At 40.0% G+C, this 27,445-nt stretch overlaps 1 protein-coding gene across 4 annotated transcripts in view; it reads right to left on the bottom strand.

Moving 5' to 3' along the window:
- Positions 1-685: 685 nt before the first annotated feature.
- Positions 686-27,445, bottom strand: part of FGFR3 (fibroblast growth factor receptor 3) — a 127,493-nt gene continuing 100,733 nt past the window's right edge. For 2 of the 4 annotated variants that reach the window (XM_077477929.1, XM_077477927.1), the window contains exons 9-18: positions 25,069-25,253; positions 24,098-24,243; positions 22,663-22,784; positions 22,321-22,431; positions 18,571-18,761; positions 15,745-15,867; positions 14,502-14,572; positions 11,695-11,832; positions 9,177-9,282; positions 686-3,675 (exon numbers count right to left, since the gene is read on the bottom strand). In XM_077477929.1, coding sequence (XP_077334055.1) covers positions 3,511-3,675; positions 9,177-9,282; positions 11,695-11,832; positions 14,502-14,572; positions 15,745-15,867; positions 18,571-18,761; positions 22,321-22,431; positions 22,663-22,784; positions 24,098-24,243; positions 25,069-25,253 — 1,358 coding nt within the window. In that variant the 3' untranslated portion in view covers positions 686-3,510. Of the gene's footprint in view, positions 3,676-9,176; positions 9,283-11,694; positions 11,833-14,501; positions 14,573-15,744; positions 15,868-18,570; positions 18,762-22,320; positions 22,432-22,662; positions 22,785-24,097; positions 24,247-25,068; positions 25,254-27,445 lie in introns of all 4 variants that reach the window. The other 2 variants (XM_077477928.1, XM_077477926.1) reach the window with 1 other exon arrangement.

A 27,445-nucleotide genomic window follows, 5' to 3' on the forward strand; every position in this document is an offset into this window, starting at 1 on the left:
TCGTGATCCCGCGTGGCCAGCCTGCCATGCGCATCTTGTTCCCCGCCGTGCAGCGGGCACCTGCACCCTCTGGTGGGCGAAAAAAAGAGGTAGGACATATATCGCCCAGGAGAAGCTTTTTGCCACAGTATATCTTGCGTGACATGGTTGGGAACCGGTTAAACGCCATGGCCTACCCAAGTATGGTTGCGGAGCATGTTCATCCCTTCAGGACTACAGCGCACCCATCTTGTGATGGCTACTTCCAGCAGTATAATGCACCATGTCAAATCATCTCGCCACTGGTTTCTTGAACATGACAATGAGGTCACTGTACCCCAATGGCCTCCACAGTCACCAAATCTCAATCCAATAGACCACCTTTGGAATGTGGTGGAACTGGAAATTCACATCGTGGATGTGCAGCCGACAAATCTGCAGCAACTGTGTGATGCTATCATGTCACTATGGATCAAAATCTTTGAGGAATGTTTCCAACACCTCGTTGAATCTATGCCATGAAGAATTAAGGCAGTTCTGAAGGCAAAAGGGAGTCGAACCCGGTACTGGCAAGGTGTATCTAAAAAAGTGGGCAGCATAACTTCACCAGCTATTCCCAAACAATTGCATACAGCTACATGTTATGATACATATAATAATGTGTTTGATTGCGCAATGAAAATTTTAAGATAATAATGCCAACACATTAACAAGTCATTTTTGTCTTTATTGTTTTGGTAAAAGTTATGTTTGCAAAAATTAACAAAAAAGCAGAAGGGTAGTTAATCTGGTGTCCACCTCCTCTACAGCAGCACAGGTCAGGTATCAATTGTCAAGAAATCAAACCAAACCATTCCCTAACAAAACCCAACTACCACATGAAAACCTGTGGAATGCGAATTCAGCAGTACAAAATATAGGAAAAAGTCAACTTCGATTTAGCTCTTAAAGATCATTCTTGCTATAAAACTATATAAGCGTTCAATAAGAAAAAACGTTAATTCAATGTCTACAACAGATACATCTTGTAAAAACTCAATAAATTATATATATAATATATATAATTTCTAGTGAGATTTCAACCCATGCGCAAATTTTGTACCTTACTGGGGGAAGTATTAAGCACTGGAATGTACATAATTAGCAGACATTTGTAAGAAAATACCACTCTTTAATTTATTCAAAAGAAAATGTACAATATTTTCCATATGTATGGCAGAAAACTCACATTTTACGAGTTTTCATATCTTCTACAGTGCGTGAGTGCTCAGTATTTACTTAAGGAAAATGAGAAAGATGGCAAACCATGGTGCCTGCTACACTTTTTCCAATATATGAGCAGCAATAAAAATAAAAAAAAATAATAATAAATTAATAATTAAAAAAAAGTCAGTTGTGATATAAGTAGCCAAGTCTTCCATAAGTGTGCTTCCAAAAGTGTGAAAACGATGAAATTCATTTTGGCACCCAAATTGGGGGGGGGGGGCACAGAACAACACATGGTGGGTAAAAAAAAAAAAAAGAAGAAAAAAAGAAGAAAAAAAGAAAAATGCTTTGGAAATATTTCATATATCAATGTTTCGGCAATCTTTTATATGCTACTAAACAAAGGGGCAAAAATTAAGCGCGTGTTGGCTATTTATAAAACAAAAGCAAGACAAAAATCTTCACATTAGAGGTGGGTAAACTGGTGAAAAAAAATATATATTTCAACAAATACTTTTAATACTTAATTTAGAGACTTTTGTTTATTGCAATATAGTAAAAATCTGTTTTCTTAATGCAGTCCAGGATAAACAAAATAAATACTGTCAACAGGTTGATGCCAGAGGATTTTCTTCAAGACCTTTTCGAAGTTCCTCAAAGAAGAGAACCTAAACCCAAATTGGAATTTACTGGAGAGATGCAAAAATATTCCATAATGATCACGTGGGTATCTCATACAGCACACAAGTCTTCGCCTGCTCACTTTCTTATGCCCTGTAAGCACTCCTCCTTTGACAATAAAGATGTAGCCATGTTTTTCACGATACATGAAGGTAGAAATTTGATAAATATAAATTAGAGTAATTTTTTTTTTTTTTTTTTTTAAAGAAAAAAAAAATAAACTTGTAAATAGTATCCGTGCCAGTTTGTGCTGTGTTTCTCTGCCAAACAGCAAATATATACATACAACCATATGATGCAACTAATTAGAGGACTATACATTTTTACAAGTTCAGGTATTTCTGAGTAAACCTTACAAACAAAAAATGAGTAAAATGTATGGACTGTTAATAAGTTAAAACATATAATCTGTGAGTGTAAAACGTGTACAGTAAAGCTATAACTATGTAAGAAAAAACAAAAGAAAAAAAAGAGGTTAATAAAGTCTATAAATAACTTTACAAATATACAGGGTAAACAAATATTTTTTTTTTTAAATAAAATTCGTGAAAATAAATTTATATATGACTAGATCAGTGTTATCCTAGACTGCAATGTGTGAGATAAGATCTTTCTCAGAATAGATTGCTGTGAGTATATTAGTATTTTTTCTTTTTATATTTATATATATATATATATATATTTATATAATATTCAATTTTCAGTTTTATATACATTATGTACTTATGCTTATTTACACTGTATTTTGCATAACAAAAAAAGTTTTGAAGTAGATGGCATGCTCTGCTTTCAGGTATCTGAAACTATTGATATCTAACAGAAAAGAAGCAAATATTTAAATCTGAAAAAAAAAAAAAAAAAATTAACAATCTGGAAAATCTCTGCAGAATAATTATTAAATAAATTAAATAACAATTAAGAAAAATGTAACAAAAATAGAACTTAAAAAAAAAAAAAAAAAAAAATATCGGATGATCATTTTTTTCCCCATCAAAATAGATTTGCCTTAATGTTTACAGACTTGCAATTTACCTTTGCCGTCTTTTACGCATAGTTAAAAAGGAGTTACATGAAAACGGATTTCTGATTGGTTGCTATGTGTTTTGGACCACACTGGGCTTTGCACTTAACCATGTTAGAGGTATGCAATTATGGGGCATAATGTAAAATGCACGGACCTAAGAGCTGTGTAGTTCTGTAACAAGTGACAATTCATAAGCTGACGTACTAATTTCCATCTCTGTGTGACAAGTATTCAGTTTCCTGCAAGCAGAGCTGAATTTCCGATCTACTCCCCAAAAAAAAAAAATAAAAAAAAAAAAAACAGCATTAAAAAGTTTACAATCTTTACAGGCATGGCGTATTTGTACACATTCAATATTCTCCTAATATATAGGCACAGATTGGTTTGCTCATTGGCAGATCACTAGAGGTCCCATCGCTGGGCACCCTAATGTTAACATCCTTCTCAAATATATATATATAAATTTTCATATATTTCTCTCTTTCTCTGTATCATGGCAGTTCCTTCAGGCCAAACAGTGCTTCTTGACTTAGTGTACAGCAAGTATCACGACTGGGCGGGCCTGTCCATATGCCTCAAGTCTACATTCCTTCTTTCCTGTGTGTCTATCCAGGTAAAAGTCATGTTCTAATGATGCCACTGTATTGCTGTTGCTTGGGAAGACAGGGCTCATCTGGAAGAATGTCATGTGCAAAGACTGAATCATCTCCCGATGAACAAGTGCTGTGACTGTCCTGGCACACTGGTGAATACTGCTCAAATGGCACAGAAAGGTCAAGGTACTCCTGAAAGAGAGAAAAACAAATCTGTTAGAACAGTGGCTTTAATTATTGCGATACAAAATACTATAAAAAATAAATAAAAAATAAATCCACAAAGCTGCAGTAAAAACAGAATTGTAGTTACAGAAGTTGTATGACATTTTCATTCTAATGCATAGAAGGATCTACCTATTGCGCTTGACTATGCTCATTCCCAGAATAAGTTGCCATAGTGAGACACTTCAAACACTTTTTTTAAGATTAGGATGGAATCACATTTGTATTTTTTTTTTTTTTTTATTACCTGCAGATACCATACCAATAGCATCTTCTCCTAAGGAAGTGACATAGATTTACGAAAAAAGGTTGAGCATTGAAATGCACTTGAATTTGGCATTTCGTTGTTAATTTGTGGTATTTAAATACTTATGTTTGTTATATTTTCATAATTGATTAGTTGGTCGATTATTGTTTCGTTTAATCGGTTAATAACCTTAAAAAAAAGAAAAAAAAGAAAAAAAAAAAAAGGTAATTTGTTGTTGGGCAGATTGAAAAAACACAAATTTGCCTCAAAAACGCATTATTACATGCTTTTCTGAAGCTTTTCCATTGAAGTATATTGAACCAAAAAAACTAAATAACAGTTTTTGCGTTAAAAAAAAGTCCTCGTCTTTTCCTTGTCTTTTCCAAATACGCAGCAGCTGAAAAAATCATGGATGTGAATGTGTCCCATAGGAAACTATGTAAATGAACTGTAGTGTGTTTCTGCAAAAAGCACCAAAAAACAGGTGTGATCCAGGCCTGAGATGTTTAGTAACATAATGGGGTTAAAAAAACTAAACTAAAATTAGTACAAAAAGAGCAAATAATCACTACTGTAAGGGGTTTATTTTTTACTATGGGGCAGTGAAAATAATATTTACAGTAGTGATTTGCTCTTTTTGTACTATAAAGGGTTAATTTTAGTTTAGTTTTTTAACCCCATTATGTTAGTGGCCGATTAATCGATTATGAAAATAGTAATCGATTCATTTCATAATCAATTAGTTGTCGATTAATCGATTTGTTGTTTCGGCCCTAAATACCTCTTTTTTAATGATATTGTTGTCTGTGCTGTACCTCAAATACATTCCTGTGGCCATTTGATTATTGTATATGATTGATTTGAGATGGAGGTACATCACTTCACACACTGGAACACCTTATGCAATTATAGGATAGCATATGGATTAGTTAACACCTCTTTGCCCTTTATATTTGTCCGGGTGACCATTGTTGTTACAGCCGGTGAAGGGAAATGCTTCTTTATGATGGTCTCCAGAAGAGGAATAGAGGGGACCTCTTCCAAAAGGTGAGAATGGTTCCAGTGAGAACTCTCTAAGATGGCGAATCGCATTTACTGTTTCCAGAAGTGGGGGGGAGATAAAATGGCAAAAAAAAAGTAATTTGAAGGAAAAATGTTGGCTCTAGAGCCACTTCAAGACCCTCTAATATACATTTATGTTACAGGCTTGAAGTGGTTTATCGGGGTGATGGCTGACGCCGTCAGCCGTAACCCCGTTATTTTTCTTTCAGCTGCAATTTTATTTCAGCTAAAAGGGATTTGAGCGGCCGATTAGCCACTGGATCGCTTTTAGAACAACTTTTCCTGAACTGGAGAGCCATAGTTTGGAGACCCCCGATCTAGGAGGACCGGGTGGATGTAAACAATTTTATGTTTTTTTTAAATCTTTTTTTATTTTGATGCTTTCAAGAGTAGGGAAGAGATTTTTGCTATTTGTATCTTGCTTGTGAAACATTTTTTTGGGGAAGCAACAAGAAATGAAAGGAAATCTCTACATTGGGAGGAGAGACCCTCTTTAGACAGTTGTCACTGAAACATTGGTCCCTATTGGATAATTTACCCTAACACCTTGCTCTGGCGATAACTGAAAAATGTAGAATTTTCTCCAATCTCTGTTTTGGAGACAATGATCATCAAGACAAGTAAAGAGAAGTCTCTCTAGCATGAACACAGACTGCGTGGACCCAACCTTTTCTGCAAAACTAAAAAAATAAAAACTATGTTTACAAACACATTCAAATTGTAATTCTTGATTGGCGTTTGTTAAACCAAACTTTTTTTTCTTTTTTTTTTTTTTAAAATAACTATTGATAAGCGTTTCTTAAACCAATTTTTTTTACATAACTATTGATAAGTGTGTCTTAAACCAATATATTTTTTACATAACTATGTAAGTGATGTTTGTTAAACCTGCCTAACTTTACCAGAATGAACTCACTACTTGGAGAGGGGAAATAAAGAAACACAAAAATTCAAACACACCCAAACATGACCAATTTAATGCCAAATATGATGCATTCATGTCAGAATTGTAACTTAAATTTCTTAGAATAAGGGAATTGCTGTGATTCCAGAGTGCAGAGAGCTCCGATCAATAGGCACTAATCACTCAGAGGTAGTAATGGAGATTGCACATTTCAGAGTCACGTCATTCGTTTCACACAAATTGCTCCAATTAAGGGTAAGAAAACAAGGTGTCCCTGCCACTAGCACAGAGAGCCTTTGTGTAGCAGAGTCTGGGGAATCTGAACACGGAGTCTTGCAGCACGCCACCAGACAAATGGGGCTTGTAGGTTTTTCTTTTAAAGGGGAGTAATGCTGTGGAAACGGAGCAAGGCTAATTGGCGGAGATGTCGGTACACAGACTGTACAGTAGTGTGTTGTTCATGACTGTAGGTAAGGGCGTCAGACTAGAACACTGACACTATTGTTGTCACAGGCAGCAAAAAGTGTCCATTGTCACCGCCTCTTTCTATAAATACAAATATATATGCATACATATAACACATTTAGGGCGGCCTTACATGGTTTACTTATAAAGGAAAGCTGTACTAATAAGAAATACAGCCTCTCCCACTGCCAACGTCCTCAAAATCTGGTGCGCCCTGTCTTTATTACTTTGGGTGTAGGTCCCACAACAAGCAGATTAAAGAATCAGAGTCTTGATCTGTACATTTGGTGTAGGACAGGGCATCAAAGTACTGAAGCCACTGGAACAGCAAGACATCCAGGAGAATGGCATTTTCAAAAGGATGGGACAGGATGGGTAGTCTCCATATTTTCTCAGTGCAAAGTTTTCTGGGATCTAGTATGTCAAGTTAACTACTTTGAACTCGTCTCCTGTTCAAATTCTGAGAATAATGGCAGTCAGCTGACGCAGGTCTTGAAGTGAAGAAGATCAGTGCAATAATTCTGCTAATAAAACTGCCCCTTTACCAACTGCTTGTTAGGTCAGTTGGGACACCACAGAATGGCAATGTCACAAATCGTCTAAGATCAGGGGTCTGAAAACTTTCTAAACAAAGGGCCATTACATTGTCCTCCAGACTTTAGAAAGGCCTGACTGTGGCCAGTGAAAGTAGAAAATGGCCCAGCATCAGTAGGAGTAAAAGATGCTTAAGGCTTGGGGGTCAGTGTGAGTAAAGAAATGAGTGTCTCATTATTGGTATTAGTTGGATGAATAGTCTGAATTGCTCGTGCCAGTGGGAGGAATGGCGCCTCAGTGCTCTTGCCAGTGGGAGGAATGGCGCCTCAGTGCTCGTGCCAGTGGGAGGAATGGCGCCTCAGTGCTCGTGCCAGTGGGAGGAATGGCGCCTCAGTGCTCGTGCCAGTGGGAGGAATGGTGCCTCAATGCTCATGTCAGTGGGAGGAATGGTGCCTCAATGCTCATGTCAGTGGGAGGAATGGTGCCCAATGGCTGAATTTAGCCTATGGGCTGCAGTTTGGAGACTATTGGTCTAGGCAAGCAAGTAGGCACAAACTGATATGTCCATGGACCCAAATCTCATGCCTCAAATGTAGGCAGAATAATCAGATTTCTCTTTATGGCTTTTTTAAAGCACATGTCTGATATCAGAAACCATATGCAATCTAGACTTTGAAATGAAAGAAATGTATTAAAAAAAAAAGTGGCACTGCCCAGCTTATGCAATATCTTCATCTTGCCCTCTGACAAGGGGTTACCTACTGTATCATCCAGTGCATGGATCAGAGGCTGCCTGGATTTTCACTTTCTGCCTCTGATCCATACATCTGTTATAGTGCTTACTAGACATGAGCATTACTTTTCGTCCGAATTTCGGGTATTTTCGTTATCGTTTTAACAAATGATAACGAACGCACAGAATCTGAAAACCGAAAGATCCGACAAATGCTTTATTTTCGTTGCAGTTCAATATAGATAGAAGATTCGACATGACGCTGACAATAGCGATCTGTGTCCATCGAACCTGTGGTCCAATGTGCCTAACCTAGCTCTATTAGACAAGATTATTCAACAGAAAAAAGATTCAACATTATAGAGACAATAGTAAAAAAAAAAAGGTTGAATGTGCCTAACTTAAAGGGGTTGTAAAGGTAAATGTTTTTTCACCTTAATGCATTCTATGCATTAAGGTGAAAAAACATCTCACACTGCCCGCGCCCCCAGTCCCCCCGTTTTACTTACCTGACCCCTCGAAAATCCCGCGCTCGCCCCCGCCGTCCTCTTCGCCGCTCAGCCTGGCCGCTGATTGGCTGGAGTGGATGGATTGAAAGCAGCGCAGCCATTGGCTCGCGCTGCTGTCAATCACATCCAATGACGCAGCGCGCCGGGGGGCGGGGCCTTGTGATACAGCGAGCGGCTATAGCCGCCGGCTGTATCACGGGAGCGCGCCCGCAGTGCTTCTCACCAATGCGAGGGAGCTCGCATTAACGTGAGAAGCACCTGCGGGAGGAAGCAGAGACAGCCGCCGAGGGACCCCAGAAGAGCAGGTTCGGGGCCACTCTGTGCAAAACGAGCTGCACAGTGGAGGCAAGTATGACATGTTTGTTATTTTAAGAAAATAAAAATTTTTACTTTACAACCCCTTTAACTTAACTAATTAGTCCAAGATTATTCGACATAGAGAGAAAAGATTCGACATGAAGATTTGACGAAGCAGTCGCCGTGAGTGGATATTTATGGTCAAATGCTCCGCCCATAGGCTATAGTAGAATTCTAATGTTGGTTGACTAGTAATAACTAATAAATATAATTATTACTAGTGTCATATAACATTAGAATTCTACTATAGCTTGTAGGCGGAACATTTGACCAGAAATGTACGATTGCAGCGTCTTACAGTTTAGCTGCTCCGTTGAATCTTCTGAGAACATTCAGACACCATAAGCCTTCAATGACAGATTTGTCCTTAATTTTTTGGGATTTTTTGGACGGATGCATTTTTTAACTAAACAAAATAAATAAAAACAAATTTCGGGAGTAACTAAATAAATGTTTTTTTTCGGACTAAAACGAAATTCCGAAACAAAATATTTCAGAGTGCACATGTCTAGTGCTTACCACTCTACAGTGTAATGTTAGCAGGTGTTGTACCAGCCAAGCAATGCCACAGTAGTTGTCAGGCATTTAGCGTATAGTTTTTATTTTAAATATGACACTGACATTGTTAAACTAGAAAACGTGCATAAAATTACTTACATCAGTAGAAGTTACAGTAAGGGTGCGGTCAAGATCTTCAACGAGCTGCTTGAAGGTGGGTCTTTGTGATGGTACCGCATGCCAGCACTCTCTCATTATCATATACCTGCCAAAACAAAGACCATCAGTGGCTAAACTCTAATATTCCTTATGCCCATTCTTCAAACATGGATTGCTCATCCGTTTTCTTAGATACAAATGGCAGTCAACCCTAAAATGTTTCTATGCTGCATTTGTCCAGGATGCCTTTTAGCTTAGAGGGCTAATCACATAGTACTGAAGGGACAAGTATGGTCACTGGTCAAGTTGCCTGTAGTATTTGGCTATAAAAAAAAATTTTTTCTCATCAAGAATAAAGTAACCTTTTAATTTACAAATTTTGGTAAACCTAAGGCATTATACGGTACTTGCTGCGGGAAATCTGATAATTTTTCTTTCCCCCGGTTGTAGTAAAAACATTGGATGAGACCTCAGACTCTTATGCCTCATACACACATACACACGGTCACACAATGTTGTCAGAAATTCCGAACGTCAACAACGCGGTGATGTACAACGAGCCGAGAAAACTGAAGTTCAATAGCCAGTGTGGCTCTTCTTGATTCCGAGTATGCGTAGAACTTTGTGCTTCGGAATTATTATTATTATTATTCAGGATTTATATAGCACCAACAGTTTGCGCAGCGCTTTACAAAATGAGGGCAGACAGTACACTTACAATACAAATCAATACAGGAGGGATCAGAGGGCCCTGCTCGTTAGAGCTTACAATTGTGTACACATAACCGGAATCCAGATCTCAAATTTTGTGTGTCGGAAATCCGGATGGAAAATGTCAGATGGAGCCCACACATGGTCAGAATTAACAACAAAAATCTCCCATCGAACATTTTCCGTCGGAAAATCCAACCGTGTGTACGCGGCATTAGAGGTGCAGATTGGTTGGGTTGGTGCATCTACATTAAGGAATCATTCACATTGGCATATTGTATGCTGCGTACAGTGTATAGTTTTGCATGCATCTGTATACTAGTCTATAGGTCCATTCGCACAGCTGTGTATAGCAGCATAAATCATCTGCGAATAGCAGTAAACGAAAAATAGGACACAGCTGTGTCTGAGCATATTTTACGTTGTATGCATGTAAACAGTTACGCTAACATTTACTTTTACATTTTCTCTTATGCATTGGATACTCCAATAGCGAGCTCTCCGTGCCACCACCTTTTTGTGTTCATTCACCATTATAGAAAATCAATAAAATTCAAAAAGGGAAAGTGAGAGCCCTTCATAATGGGTACAGCAGGTGTGCAGACCTGGGAACCCGGCATAAGCATGGTGGGAACCCTTCATAACAAACAGAGCAGATGTGCAGACCCAGGAACTTGGCAAAGAGATCTCAGCAGAGTCCCAAAGAAATAGAAGTGGAAAGCTTTTTTTTCTCCAGCCTCAAAACCTGAAATATCCTCTTTCCAACATCTACCAAAACCTGAAATAATACATATCATAAATTAATAAATGGGCAGCACAGTGGCTAAGTGGTTAGCAGTTTAGCCTAACAGTACTAGGGTTGACAGTTCGATTCCGAACAACAGCACTACCTGCCTGGAGTAGGTATGTTCTCCATTGTGCCTGCATAGGTTTCCTCTTTGTACTCTGGTTTCCTCCCACACTCCAAAGACATGCTGATAGGTTAACTGGGCCCTGTCCAATTTGGCCCTAGTATGTGTATGCATGAATGAGTTAGGGGACCTTAGATTTTAAGCTGATTGAGAATTATTTTTATAGCCTCTGCCAGAGAAATTTTATCACTTCCCGTCAGGAAAGGAAATGATTGAAAATCTCTATGGTGATACAGACCAAACACACACACACACACACACACACACATTTTAGTCGAGTTGTGTTGGAACATCTAACAATGATTTACATTTTTGCCTCTGCCTTTCTGTTCCGTTGCAACCACTTGATCCAGGGATTGTTCTGGTGTTACAGTGACAGGAAGTAAGGCAAAACCTTCCCAAAAGGATCACAGACAGGAATAAAAACCTGACAGAAATATGAAAGTAGAACGAATAGGCAAAACTTTATTTTTTGCCATCTGTGTCCCATTGAGGAGATTTCCCATCATTTCCTGTCCCAAAGCCAAACAAAAAAGTGAGAGGAAAGCCATGAGAATGTCCTGGGGATCCCCAGATCACCAGAACTAATGACTGCATTACACGATTTCCCTCTATTAGTTTTCTGGGGACAACCCAAAATGTGGGATTTTCGTTTGCTTTCATTTTCAATGATAATGGTAAGCAGCACAAATAAAAAGGGGGAATCTCCCCAACGGGTGCACAGACTGCAATAAAAACTGTCAGGTGTTCTAATCCATCTCTACAATCCAAAACTAAAAAAAAAAAAAAAAAAAAAGTTTTGCTTTTAGCTATACTTTAACTATGTCCCACACTATCCAAAAGAAAACAAAAAAAATGGCTGGATTTTTTATGAACTTATAGTCCAGTGAACTTACAGTTCATGTGTGCAATTGGCTGGCTTGTCCATCCGATGACCCTCTTTCAAGAGCTTAAATAATTCTTCTACTGGGATCCCGGGGTACGGAGAGCCCCCTAAAGTAAAGGTCTCCCACAGAAGCACTCCAAACGACCATCTGCAAATGAAGATGTAAAGATTTTAATATTCACATGGGTCATTCCTCCCTCACTTATTGTTGCAAAGAAAGGTTGAACGTATTTATGTGCAGCCATGCATACCTAACGCTGATAAAAGTAATTGCCTGGGCCATTTTACTAGTTACTCATAGATCCCCAATAGAGAGGGGGAAAAAAAAATAAAAAATAGCTGGACCCGGCATCTAACACTGAAACGAGCATTTAATCAGACAAGTGACAGTTCATCCATTACCTCCAGCCCTTCTTTGTTGAAACTTCTACAGAGTTCTGAATGGAACAAATCGAATTATTCATGCACAAACTGGCGCGCTGCAATACAGCACCTCGAGGCATGAATGGAGCAAAGTGATACCGACCTTTCGAGTACAGCCACCGAAAGGCGAGTCAATGAAAAATAATTAGAGATAAGACGGCTCCTGAATATTTCATTCTACAGAGGCTGGAGTGGCGAGACCACAATAACAGTTTTATGCTGACCGAGCTGCTCACAACAATGGCAATGCCGACATATGTGGAAAAAAATATATAAATCACAGCAGAAAAAGAAACGTGTTTGTCTAGAATGGCCATTCAGATGCTAGATGTCATTTTTCCAGGACTTGTTAGAAAATATGGTTGCTGGGGTTAAAACCATTATTTTTGTTCTCTCTCGGATGCAAAAACACAGAGAGCTTTGTACAAACTGTGATGTTGCTCAGCTGTATGACAACTTTGTAATCCTTGTTGGAGTATTGCCTATAATCCAACAAGGCCTGTCTATATACTGCTGCACACTGTTCTATGTGAATGTCACTATATTTTTTTCAATTGTGAGCTCAACTAAAAATTGTTCCTAGCATGAAAATCTTTAATATGATATCCTATACAGTCTACACCAGAGGTAGGCAACCTTAGAGAGGTGGAGATCTACCTGAACATGGGAGAAGTCAAAGATCACCGGTCACAGTGCCGTCTCCTCACACCCGATTTAAACCTCTAATTGCAGGACTACCGTGCCTCAAATGCGTGCATTGCATGGTAATCATGGGTTTAAATCAGATGTTGAGAAGTCAACATATCGTCCCTCACCACCTATCAACACACACACTGAAAATCTGTTGATGAGTTGGAGTGCAGTTGGTATTAATCCGCATGGAACAAGAGTCAGCACTACAGAGGAGGCATCGGCTTATGCGGCTCTTGCTCCCTTCTACAGCTCTAAATTTACAAGTTGTCCCTCTGCATTACACTCCACTTGATGCTCTGGAATGGCAGGTCAGCAAACGCAGACCGTGATCTACCAGCCACCTGTCCCTGATCTACAGGTTGCTGACCTCTGGGCTACACCATCCTGGGATGCCCAGAGAAAAGTTGGTGTTGCCCTAACAGATGTAAACTCACTTTATCCCCCTAAATCAAACATTTTAGCCAATTATCTGGTTATAGGTGGCAAGAGTAACTTTGCTACATCCACCCCGTTTAAGTCCTCCGCTCCTCTTCTTTGAGGGACCGGTTCTTGCAGCATCTCCCCCAGGATCCATTGCTCTAAGGTCCTGACTTTATCAAGAGCGATGCAAGGTCTGCATTAGACATGAAGGACAGGCCATCACAAGAGCATAGGGGAGAGCTGCCTACTGGTGAAGAGGAGGATTGGGTAGGTAAAAGCGCCCCCCCCACCCCCCCACCCCCAAATAAACAAGGTGTTAACACTTACGCAGATTCACCTCAAGGGAGAGTTGGGCTTTAGTCAGCAAACATGCTTCAGCACATGGTGCTGCCCCCAGGACCACCCCTCTGACATGTTTCACCCAAATGGGCTTAATCATATAAGATAAGGTGGTCAGGGGGAGGGAAGCATTTATATGCAATCTTTTTACTCTTTTTTTTTTTGTGCACATTTCATTGACTCTACAAACTGTGTGCAAATTGTAGCATCTAGAAATCCCTCTGCTTATTTTACCTGGTAATTTGTAGCTGGATAAAGAGTTGCTGTTGCAGATGATTGCAATACTCATCTAAGCAGCTATAAAATTGCTGGTGTGCCATAGTCATCAAAAGTTGCATTTGGATGACATGAATAGCTACTAAAGCTGGCAGTTCTGTAACCAGCCCCAAATACTACAAATCACTTGGAATTTCTACAGCACAGACAGTTCACCAATCCAATCCCATGATGCAAGCTTTGAAAATTAAAGAACGAACCAGCTTACGTACAACTCCTCTAGCTCGAGTCTTCATAAATTAGCTTCAAAGTAGTCATAAACTACTGAAGTACATTTTGGATTGTCGCTCTCAGATGTTAGGTTTCTATAAGAATAGGCATTTCCATATTTATGCAAATGTGTTTAAAAACACACGTTTATTTAGTGTTGAGAGCAGTCTCTGCGTCTTCTCAAAGATCAACCAAATTCAAGCCAGCAGCGGAAAATAGCAGGAGGCGGCTGACTAGTTGGGAGAACACAAGCTGGTCTATGCTTTCAGAAACTTTAAAGAATACAGAAGAGTTTTCTGCACCAAAGGCAATTGGAAACTGCTGATGAGTTTGCATCCAATCCCACACTGTTTTTGATGCACTGTCTGTTCTGTAACAACGACCTTGTACTGTCTATAATATGGCCAGGACCAGACTGGTACATTTATGTTTATAAAGGGCTAAGCTAATGCTTACACATCGCTCTGGTGAGTGTAGACACGGTCAAACAATGCTTCCGGAGCCATCCATTTCACAGGCAGTCGACCCTGTAATTGGAAAGACAAAAAGGACCGAACCGTCAGCACAATTTGTACAGCCAAAATGGCACCATCCCACCTTCTCCTATAATCCCTCAGCTCAAGCTTTCTCTGTTGTGTAATGGACTTATGCTGCATCATGGACAAGGAGAATGGCTATGGATAAACACATTACAAAAAAAGGAAGGTGGGGCCACCATGTAAAAAATTGCAAATCTATGTGATCACACCAGACTGGATAGATAACGAATCATTTCTGGATCACTTGTGTGTTAACATTTTTGTGATGAACATAAGCTTGGATGATGTCTGATCAGCTTTTATGAAAAAAAAAGTGAGTGGTGTTGCAGAGTAAGGGTCCGTGTTGACTGGCTTTGAGCTTGTATCGACTGACTTTTAGGCGTGTTGAGCATGTGTTTGGGATCAGTTTGAGATGCTTCAAGGAGGTACGAGTGCGTTTTACTTCAGTCGACCTTCGCCTGGTGTGGTCTGGGACTGAAAAAAGCCAGCCATTAATAGTTAGAGTCTCAGTTTGTTCAGCAGGGACTGTCCGAGATTCAAACCATGCATTGGCAGGCTGACTGTACCCAAGTTGATCCATTGATCGACTTGGGCACAACCAGCATGTTGGATTTTCAGGATTTGATTATAGCCACTAGCAATTATCACTGTGTTCTCCCGGCAGGGACTGCAGAACACAATAGCTCCACCTGTGATTGCAGAAAAGAAAATCGTATCATCTATGGCCGACTAAAGATAACTATACAAATGTACTTCCCCTGCAAACAATGCATGCTTGAGAATGATGTACCATAAGTGGACATTTACATGTCATTATCTTATCTCCTGGTGTGGTTTGGGACTGAATAAAGCCAGCCATAGATTTGAAGTTCAGCAGGGACCAGCCCAGATTCAAACCACGTACGGCAAGATGATAGTACTTGGGTACAACCAGCATATTTTTAGGATTGCAGATCATGTGTGGACCACCACCAGCTGTGCTATATAGTAAATGCAAGCCAAAACTGCATTTATTTATTTATTTTTACATGAGTAGCACCTATAAATATAATATCCAGTTTCAATGTATAGTTGTTTTAGCATTAAATGATGAATAATATTAATAATCATAATCCTTGTTCATACAAATCATGTTTGCCAGCTTCCTAAAATCCACTTACGTTTGTGGTCTTCTTATAGTAGTCTATGTTATGAATGTCTCTGGCCAGCCCAAAGTCAGCAATTTTCATCACACTGTCTTCAGTAACTAGCACATTTCTGGCTGCCAGGTCTCTGTGAATACACTGCAAGAGAAAACAAAAAAACAATTGCCATATGAAATGTATAAAAATCTTCCTCCAAAGAAATTCTATAGCAAAACAATGACTGTTTCCTTTACTAAACATAGGAAATGAAAGTGGCTCACGTAAGCCTAATGTCACTGGTTCTCATTCATTTAAACAAAATAGTTGGGTTCTTAGTACTGAGTAATGACAAAATTCTTGACAAGGAGTTATGTCAGCGCTCCACCCTTTTCGCAAATATTGAGAACCAAAAAGTCTGCATAGAATTTCCTCCATGTACTGCTATAGCGTGTACTGCACTGAACTATTTGCTTGCTCATATAGTATACACAGCACCAGTATAATAATTATAAGCAAAAGAAGGGCAAGGAGAATGTGGTATTTAATTACTATTCACCTGGGCATCACTGGCCAGTCACAGGCTGACAGAGACAGGATCCTTAAATGAAAGGGAATCTGCAGCAGAGAAAAATCAAGTCTCCTCCTCTGCCAGTCATTGACTGATGTGTTGCAGAGCAGTGTAAATCTCAGATAGCTGGACAGAAATACAAATTCCTGGAAGGTAATAGATCTCCCTTATAGGTATTTAATCTGTGCATTTAGGCATGCTCACCCTGCTGCCACTTCTGGCTCAGTTCGCGGGGGCAAAGTGAGCTGGAAGTTCTCCCCCTTCCCCCTCCCAGCCAGCCCAATAACAGAGAGCTGGGCGATTCGCGCATGCACAGTAGAAAAACGGCTGTTAAGCCACAAGGCTTCACTGCCGGTTTCCCTTAGCCAAGATGGTGGCGCCAGCACCCAAGAGCCAAGTAGAGGACACCACTGAATGTCTGGACAGGTAAGTGTCCTAATAGTAAAAGTCAGCAGCTACAGTATCTGTAGCTGCCGACTTAATTTTTTAGGTGCGTGGGCCAGAACTCCTCTTTAGGCCGGCCATAGACGGAGCAAATTTTCCTTTAAACTTTAAATTCCCCCATCAACAAAGTCAGTGTTACCCGCTAGCAATAAATCGCATGTAAAATCGAATAGGCTGGTTGTACTAGTTGATCGATCAACTTGGGTACATTCAGCCTGCCCATATATGGTTTGACTTTCAGCCTATTCCTGCTGAACCATCTGAGATTTGATGCCCGGCCTAATGTACAGCCTTTGGCTAGGGGGATTTAGAGGCGGAGCTCCACCCAAAAGAAGAAGCTTCAGTTGGTCACACCATGCCCCCTCCACTGCCACATTTAACACTTTTTGGGGGGGAGCGGGTACCAGGTTTTGACAGGTACCGCTCCCACTTCTGGGTAATATTGTCATTCTGAGACATTTCCAGCCCCTTCTCCTTCCCACTACTGCCTTATGGGACACACAGGTCCCAGAAGACAGTGGGACAATTCAGAAAGCGCAGTACGACTTGCGCACATGCAGTAGGAAACCAGCTGCGAAGCCTGAAGGCTTCACTGCTGGTTTCCCTTACTTACAATGCCGATGCCGATGCCTGCACCCAAAGCCGATTGACAAATTGACTCGATGCCAACATTGCGGGATCCCTGGACAGGCAAGTGTCATAGTAAAAGTGAGCAGCTACAGTAGTTGTAGCTACTGACTTAATTATTTTACAGACTGGAGCTCCTCTAACTTCAGCTTGGCCCTTATGTACAGAATAGGATTAAAAGCCAGGCGTTTCCAAAGGGACTCAGGAAGCAATGCTTGCAGACTCCACAAGGTGCTTCAGCTTTATCAGTTATCTTCAAAACAATTTAGACCACATCAGTTTAAATTCTACAGCATTCCTCAGCAAAAATAAAGATGGAAAGTGGTATTTTAGAATGTTACAACCAGCAAACATGTTTTTGTAATAAGGGAAAAAAAAAATCACTTTGGCAACTTGCACAATTGTGTACAGCATCTGCTGCCTCGACAGAATTCTGCTCCTCCCGTACACAGACTGTGTGTCAGCTAAAGGGATGCCTATGTCTTTCATTTTCTCCCTGCTGGGTACACAGAATGAGGACAATGGAAGAACAGCTCAGGCTTCACTCTATACCACCCCCTCCCCGTTAATGTCTTCTACAGTGATCATTCCTTGAGAGGGCTGCCATGTTGGCAATATATGACAATTGCGGTGGCCTGTTTATCACGGGCTCATCAGGGGAGCTTTCTGAAAGAAAGAAGTGCTTACATCCCACTCTGTCTTTTTTACAACGCTCAGCATGTGAAACACCGAAGAACTTCTGTGCATTTTCATCTCTACTGAAGAGGTACTGGGGAATTATGGGTACCTGTCCATCAGCTGGTGACATACTCCAAACTTTTAGTAGCTCCAAGCTAAGAACTCAAGATGCACAAGATCTGGCAGATTTACTTATCAAAAAATATACAAAATAAAGTAGGATAACATTTCAATATAAGGGAACACAATGAAATCTTTTTTATCAACAGGTTATTATTCAATGTGCCATTGTTAACTGTAGACAGTTTCCACAATGCAGAAAGTTTGAATATTGCATATAACTTCAGCAGCTTATGACCTTAGATCCACCAAATGTTTTGACTAGTCATTTTAATTTTTCATGATATCATCAGTTTGATTTGCACAGGATTATGACAGGTTTGGAACTAAAGAACTATTATTGAACACAGTCAAACTACTACAGGAGTTCAGTGATCTGTAAAATATAAAGGTGATATCAAGTAAAAAGAAAAATAGAAACTTACCTTCTGAGATGCCAGATATTCCATCCCCCGGGCAACTTGGTACGCACTGGACACCAAATCCTTGAACGTCAGCTGTTCGGTGGGGATTTTACATGTATCAAATGAATAGTCCATCCCAGGGGGGCGTCGGATCCTTAAATATTCCCTGAGGTTCCCCTTGGATGCGTATTCAACCAAGACATATAGAGGACCTACACAGTGTAGAAAAGGACCAGATCATGGGTTACACATTGGTGTTGACAAGCATTTCACGCAACATTCTATTATAGAATCAGAGACCATCATGTTGAAATGAATGTTTATTAGAGATGAAGGATGCCCAGCTTGTGTTCTTGGTATTCCATGCTCAGTTCACTGGCTACTTGGTGGTGGCTACATTGCTTCAAAACATGCTAAAAGGTACCTACACAGGCTATTTATGGTCAAAGAAAGCTGAAAAAGTCTTAAAAAAACCCCATACTTGTATACCATGTATACCATGTATAGCTGGCAAGGTATGGGGGCGTGTGAAAGCCACAATCAAGGTCCCACGTGGTTCTCAAATAGTCCAATCTTTCACTAATCTCCAGATAGATCTGGAGATTAGTGAAAGATTGGACCCTTTGACATCCATGTAAATGGGGTTTTAGAAAAAATGCTGTGCCATTACCATGAATGGCCAAATCTGATGCAGAACAAGCAACCTTTGAGATAGCAAAGTGTGTGACTGCACTATAGAGAAGGCCTTCAAACATTTTTATTTTTAAACCCCATCCAATGGTTTGCATGTACTGGTAGACTGAATACAAACAAGGCCTACAGCATGGCTACTTCCTCTGTGTTCTGTTATGCGGCACGGTTTTCTTTCAGATCATTATAGAAAATATGCAAAAATTGCATTTGGGAGATGCCCCTTTGGACTTTTTATGGCAGAATAAGGAGTATATATAAATCAGATAGTTAATTAAAAGGCATATTTACTGCCAACTTTATTAATATACACAATAAAAATAAAAACATGCATATAGCATACAAATATCCAACAATCATAAATTGCAATAATACATCAATGATCAGACATAAATCTATAAATATTTATATTATTAAATATATATATGATTTATATATACTCCTTATTCTGCCATATAAAAAGTCCAAAGGGGCATCTCCCAAATGCAATTGTTGCATATTTTCTATAATGCGATTTAGGATGATGGCAGTCTAATTCACACAAATTCATTTCTTAAATCCATTTTCTCCCTTTCTCCTTTCTTTCAGATCAGTAATTCTTTAAGTTTTTGCCTCACATGCAGTATACTTCCAGCTGGTGTATTATGATATACATTATAATACCATATTGATCAATTGGTATACACTTTGAATGGCTGCCCACCCAGGCTAATCATTTAGCACCTTGTTTATGAGTTAGTCTTAGTATTTGGTTTGCTGGGAGGAGGATAGCTAGGTTCTCTGTATAGGTCTATTCTACCTTGTATATCATTTGTGCCTTGGCAGGCAAACACCTCGTTCTGCCACATCTTTCCCGTAGTCTGTGCCTCATCATGAAGCAGCTGCTCCTCAGACAAGGTAATTTATTACCCGTGTTATTTTTAAAACCCAGGATGTCTTTTATTACGCATCATTTATTGAAAAAGCTAAGGAGAGTGCCTCTAATGAGTGGAGATGGCCTCGCTTTTAGTACAGGAAGGGGCCGGTGTGAAGGGAGAAGGTAATTTACTAAACTACTTTTTCAGACAACAAAACCTTCAATTTTTACAGCAAACATACCTAGTGATTTGTGTAAACAGATACTCCGATTCTGTTCTCCTGGTGCAAAATTACACATGCAGCCATCGTGTGTTTTTAAACCAGTTATAAAAACTTCTTCAAATTAACAGTGTTTGCTATAACTACAGCTTGACGTGGCTCCAGCCCCATTACTGTATACATTTCAACAACCATTTTGTTTAGATTAAGGCTACCCATACATGCATAGATTCCTCCACCAACCCTAAACAGCATGGAGGGATAAACCTCCCCGCCAGCTATTGTATTCAGACAGTTGGCACCCATGACTGTCTGAATAACTGGACAGTTACTGCATCTGATTAACTGCATTCACTGTTCAGCTGTCAATTTATCACCTGGGTCAGTTGATTTTTCAATTGGAATTTGGGCTCCTTTGATTTTTCATATAAAGTTTGTCAAGCTGGGTGGGTAGTGCCAACAGGAGGGTGCAGATCTGCCGAGAGTGAAGATGGCCGAAAAGTTAGAGGGGTTTTTAAACTAGGCGAAGGGGGGGAGGGTCCAGAGGTAGAGATAGTCAGCGCAGGACATATTCCAGAGGGTAGTATTGGGGGCATTAGTTATAGGTTGACCAAAGCACATAAACCCAAGGCAAGTATAGTAACAAGTCCTATTTGCAACCTTGGAAAACCAAATAAAAAGACAGTATGTGACCAGTCTAAATTACATGGCATGTTCACCAATGCCTGGTGAACAAGATGGGTGAACTAGAGATACTGTTGAACGAGGAGGATTTAGATTTTGTGGCAATTTCAGAGACCTGGTTTGACAGCTCTCATGATTGGCTGGCAACCATTCAAGGGTATTCCCTTTATCGCAGGGATTGAGGGTAAAAAGGGGGAGGGGGTATGCATATATATCAAGAATAATGTACAAGTGAATGTGAGAGATGACATCAATAAGGGAGCTAAAGAGGAGGTGGAATCCTTATGAGTAGTGCTCCAAAGGGGTGAAGCTAAGGGGAAAATAATACTGGGTGTATGCTATAGGCCCATAACATGCAATGCCAAGCTGCTGCTAACAAAGCAAACAATTTGCATGCATTAAAGGGGATTAACTCCACGGATAAAGCGATAATTCTCCCACTCTACAAGACTTTGGTCCGGCCGCACATGGATTATGCTGTCCAGTTCGGGGGGCCAGTCCTCAGGAAGGATGTGCTGGAAATGGAGCACAGAACTTATTCTCTGGAGAAGAGACGCTTGAGAGGGGATATGATTTTAACTTCCAAATACCGTACAGGTGACCCCACAATAGGGATAAAACTTTTTTGCAGAAGGGAGCTTAATAAGACACGTGGCCACTCACTAAAATTCGAAGAAAAGAGGTTTAAACTTAAACTGCATAGAGGGTGCTTTACTGTAAGAGCAGCAAAGATGTGGAATTCCCTTTCACAGGTGGTGGTTTCAGCGGGGGGGGCCATGGGGTGGCATCGATAGTTTCAAAAAGCTATTAGATAAGCACCTCAATGACCCCAACATACAGGGATATACAATGTAATACTGACATATAAACACACATAGGTTGGACTTGATTGACTTGTGTCTTATTTTCAACCTCACTTACTCTGTAACCAAGTAACATACCTAATGGGAATTAGCGGAAAGACATTGTCAAGAGGTAATCTGTGGAAGATTTCCTATTCATAAAATGTATGGAAAGGTCATCAGGGTAGGATTACTATCTATTCATCCCCCCCAAAATCCTGTGTTGGAGCTACAAATGAAAATGTTTTATAGAATATATATATATAGTATACATAATACACCATAATCCTGCATAGCCGGTGTAGACAAATGATTGTACAATTCAGGGTCAAGCCAATTTATCTACAAGCCAGCTTGCAATATTTAGAAGCAAAGGAAACATCTGCTTCGATACACCAGGAAAGTTAAAAAAAGGTTGGCTCTATGTATGGCTCCTGGGATTTTACATCATAATGTTCTCTTTATAACACATACATACCATCTTGTGTACACGCTCCCAGCAGGTTTATTATATTTTTATGCTTCCCGATCATCTTCATCATTTCCATTTCAGACACCAGGTCTGAGAGGTCTTTATCTGTGGCATCATCTGTACAACAGGGGAATTTGGCATTATTAACAAATTATCTACTGAAATTAGTGCAAGTTATTAAATGATGGCACCGATTTATTCATTAGTACTTTGCAGTTGGTAGGTGCAGCGAACAAAATAGTCAATCACAAAACAATAAAAAAAAAAAATATATATATATATATATATATATGATACACAGCCAATTCTTAAATTGCCAAAGTGGCAATATGAATTTCAGGAGTTTACCTTTCAACATCTTCACTGCTACAGTACATGATTTATTTGGCTTATCCTTATCAATTCCGATAGCTTCTGCCATCACAACTTGGCCAAAGCATCCTTCACCCAATGGTTTTCCCAATGTCAACCTAAACCAAAGATGAAAACAATTACCTAATTGATAACATAATTTAATAACATTTCATTTAGCATAATCAGCCTCCACTGTGTATATTGCAGCCCTCTGTGTAACCATTGCTGGATGCGATACCTTCTGTTGCTTTCATACAGAATGTTTCTCGCTCACAGGCATGTCAGAAGCTTCAAGCCTAATGATGAGCAAATGAATCTCAATTCTCCAATGTATTTTGTTTAAAGCTGAATTGTGGTACACATTTAAATATATTCCTCAATAGCCACAGAAGGATGGGAGTTCACTTTGTGTACACAAAATGTCTTTGCAAACCCAGTTATTAGTCTGTGAAAGTAGTGAGGGCATCATTACTATGCTACATAGCCTGTGCAGGGAGCAGAGCTGTGAATGGGATCCAGTATGTCAGTCTACATTAGGGCAGATACAAGACATAGGAAAGAGAACAGCAGTGACCTGTCTGTAGAGAAAGCCTGCACAGAGGTAAAATGCTAGATTACTGCACAGATCTACAAGGAATATACAAAAGGACATCAAAGACTCAATTGGGGAAACACATTCCCTTTATGTAGAAATGTTTTTTTTAAACTCTAATGTTAGCTTTACGTTTAAAGTGGTTGTACACCCTGTACAATCACTTTTACCTACAGGTAAGCCTATATTAAGGCTTATCTGTAGGTGATTGAAATATCTCCTAAACGTCCACGGATTAGGAGATATTTACAAAAAAATCTGAGCGCAGATGAGTACGGTGCATGCACACTTTAGAAAGGGCACATGACTGGCAGCTCCCATGTGCATGTGTGGGAGTGAAATTACACGACTTCGGCTAGTCACAGAGCCGGAGTTCGCAGCCCCGGAAGGAAGAGGGGTTGAAGATGGACGCTCGCTGCTAGTGAGGATAGCAGTGACATCGCAGGCTTCGATTTCAGGTAAGCGACACATAATGAGCTACTATGCGATGCATAGTAGCCCATTATGCTTTACCTTTGCAGGGAAATAAAGAGGAAGTAAAACCCACCAGGGTTTACTTCCTCTTTAACTTATTCAAATTTTTTATGTTTTATGTCCAGACTTTACAAACCCCAGACCTTCAGTCTAGGCCTTGATGCTAAGCCGGTTAACTGCACCCTTGAACCTATCTGCTATTGCCATTAACATGCAAGTGGAAGTATTCTATTCTCCAAGTAGAATTGTTGTCATGTTTTGCACTTCTCCCATAATGTATGTCGGTTGCTGTTCTAAAGCATCTATACGGTCACACTTTTTTTAATCCTTAGAAAATTCCCACTGCCAAATTTACATACTTACCGACTTCTTGGTAGCTCCCATTTAGGATCTGTGGGCAAGCCAAGCTCAGACACATTGGCTAACATGGTGCCATCGGTGGAAGACAGATGAGTTATTCTCACCAGTGGGGTGTTGGAATTCATTGAAGAGTTGGATTCCAGAGAAACCTGCTTAAGTAGAGCAAAAAAAAAAAAAAAGTGTATTATTGCTGACTGCTGTGCTAATGAGAATATATAACTATAAAAAGATTTATAAGTGAAGAAAAGGAGAAGAGAGTTTGTGAAGGTCTTCACTGGGCAAGAAGGGGTTTAAGGTTCTTGTACTCTGCAAGCATCTCACTGCCATCTAAATGCAAATTACATAAACTCATCAGCATTTCTTCCCTGGCTGGGAATACATTTAAATGTCATTACTATCATTCTAATGAACACCGCAGCATGTTTGGGGAATTGTGCACCTCCAAGGTTACCGGGAAGACAACAAACACATTGCAACATATGTTCCTCCTATCCTGTCCCATAATGGCATCTGAGTTTATGAAACGTTACATTGCTCTATCATCTCATTGTGTGGGTAAAGGAAACCTGATTGAGTTAGACACACACAAGGTTCAGAGGGCCACGTCATGCATCCTTAAGAGAGGAGACAGAGAAAACTAAAACACATTAAATTGGAAATACCACAAGCATGTACCGCAAAAAGGATAATGCTGAAGTGCTGTAAACAAATACAAGCATGCAGTTTTAAGAAAGGATGAGTGAATCTGTCTGGATCTTAAAGAAAAAAAAAAGAAATTATGCATTTTCTGAAGGCTGGGATTTTGATATTTTATTCAGTATCTGAGTCTCTAAAATTTCTGGATCATATATGCTTTTGATACATTTTTGCTTGTGAAGACGTACATATAACGGTAAAGCATTTCCATAGAACAGGCAAGAAATGAGGAGGAAAGAAAGAAGAGCGATAGAAATCTTGTATCTACTTTCTGTTACCTGTCGCTTCAGTGGAAACTTGGAGACTTTTTGCACAGTTGGTGTGTTCATGGCCTTCTTGGAAGGGATTTTTATTCGGTAGGTGATGATAATGATGATCAGCAAGATAAAGACAATGGCTACAGTCACCATGATAAGGACACTGGCTGAGTTGGAGTAAGTGGCCTCCACTTTCACAAGTGGTTCTGTTGGGTAGAATCAATAATTGAAGAGCTTATAGAAGCAACAGTGATTTAGAAATTGGTGTGTTTGTATACTGTAGTAAGTAATATTCTTTAATGGCAGATGAAGACAAGCACTTAATCTGTGAAGAGGCTATGGACACTCAAGTATTAATAAATGAGGTTTAAAAAGCCTTAATTGAACTATGTAGCTACAGGTACTGTGGAGAGATTTATCTGCACAGTTCAAAGAAGCAGCACTGAAGGATTTTAACTTCTTCTCAGCACACCCTGCCCCCCACTGTGGACCCCTACTCTGCATTTGCATTATAGATTAGAAAGCTAGGCAGCTTTGGAATCCTCACTGAAAGGGGGAGGGGGAGCAGAGACAGCTGAGCTGCTAAGTTACTACTGGAGGGGGAAGCAGGAAGAGATGCTGAAAGAAGGGCTTAAAGCGGAGGTCCACCCTAAAGTGGACCTTCCGCTGATTGGAATCCTCCCCCCCTCCGGCGCCACAATTGGCACCTTTCAGGGGGGAGGGGGGTGCAGGTACCTGTACAGTACAGGTATCTGCACCCACTTCCTGGATAGAGCTCTGCGGAAAGGAGCGTAGATTACGCCCCTTCCGAAAGTCCCCCCCTGCCTGCTGGGAAACACACAGATCCCAGAGGCAGTGGGTCCATCCTCATTGCGCAGCGCGACTCGCGCATGCGCAGTAGGGAACCGGGAAATGAAGCCGAAAGGCTCCACTTCCCGATTCCCATACCCAAGATACCCAAGATGGCGGCGGCAGCACCCGAGAGACGATCGAGAGATCGGCTTCGGGTGCCGACATCGCGGGCGCGCTGGACAGGTAAGTGTCACTATTTTAAAAGTCAGCAGCTGCAGTATTTGTAGCTGCTGGCTTTAAAAAAAAAAAAAAAAAAAAAAAAAAAAAAAAACGCGGAGTCCCGGCGGACTCCCGTTTTAAGTGCTTCTGCTGTAAACATAGAAGACAAAGTGCTCCACAGTACCTGCAGGTCAACAAAACCTGTTTTAAAGGGCTATAGATAAGGGCAATGAAATATCAGAATCAGACACCATATCCCATTGGATAAGTACAGACAACTGGCAAAAGGAGCGGGACTTTTGCCAGTTGTCTCTGTTTTAAAAGGGCACTTAGACTCTATAAGGCATAGTCCACCTTTTTTCTCAAAATGTAATAAATGAATCAACAATGAATAAAGAACACGTGTTTATTACATTGCAATTAAGCCTGCAGAACATTGCAACCCCTATTAGTGCATCATTGGTGTTATGCACAGGCTCCTGTATTATTTAGTCAAAGGTCTGTACAGAAGCAAGGACCCATTGCTTTAGGGCAGGAATAAGTAAAATGGACAAAAAGTCAGAGGACGGCACTGGTAGCATATTCCTCTGAATGAATGACATGGAGAGATGCACAGCTGTGCTCAATTAAAAAAAATATTGGGGTTCCCAAAGAGGATTCACCTTCGATATAAAAAGAGGGGGAGGGGTTAGCGGTGTGGGTTTTGATGGTAGGGTGTGCAACCATGTTTCATGTCACACCCAAAATATGGGTATAACATTATAACCTGGTCCAAAAGGTGGACTAATACTTTTAATGCAAAATGGAAGCACACAAATAGCAAAAGTTCTGCCAAAAGAGGGAGCTATTTCACTCCTTAAAGGGGTTTTGCAAATTTTTCAAAGGCTTCTGAAATCTCCACAACAGAGGGTCAGCTCCTTATATAAAATATGTCCTGATCCTGACATATATATGTGGCTGGTATACTCTCAAATACAATTTGACCTAAAGTTAGTTTTATAGTACAAGATAGTGTTTAGCTTTAAAACCCTATATACATCCCTCATCTATCTAGGCCTCAGATGCACCATGGACTCAAGGGGCATACTAAGTATAAGGAAGCAAGGGGCAGCTGTATAGGTCTTTTATTCAAAAAAAGGGAACTTGTACTTAAACATGTAATTATACTGAGAAACTAAAGTGTTTTGTGTTCTGGGCTTCATTAAATCACACTAAAAGATTAATTAAACGCTGACAAAGTTAAGTGTGCAGCTAATTTAAAAGAGATGAAGCGATTATAAGGTGGCCATCACTTGTATGTGGGAAATAACACAATTTTGCTGTGATTAATACATACTTGCTGGAAAACATTTTACTCTGACACATGTATATATGGGAGATACACGAA

The sequence above is a fragment of the Lithobates pipiens genome, unplaced genomic scaffold (assembly GCF_037356315.1).
Source record: "Lithobates pipiens isolate NorthernLeopardFrog02 unplaced genomic scaffold, aLitPip1_a1.2 Scaffold_13, whole genome shotgun sequence".
Classification (NCBI taxonomy): Eukaryota; Metazoa; Chordata; class Amphibia; order Anura; family Ranidae; genus Lithobates; species Lithobates pipiens.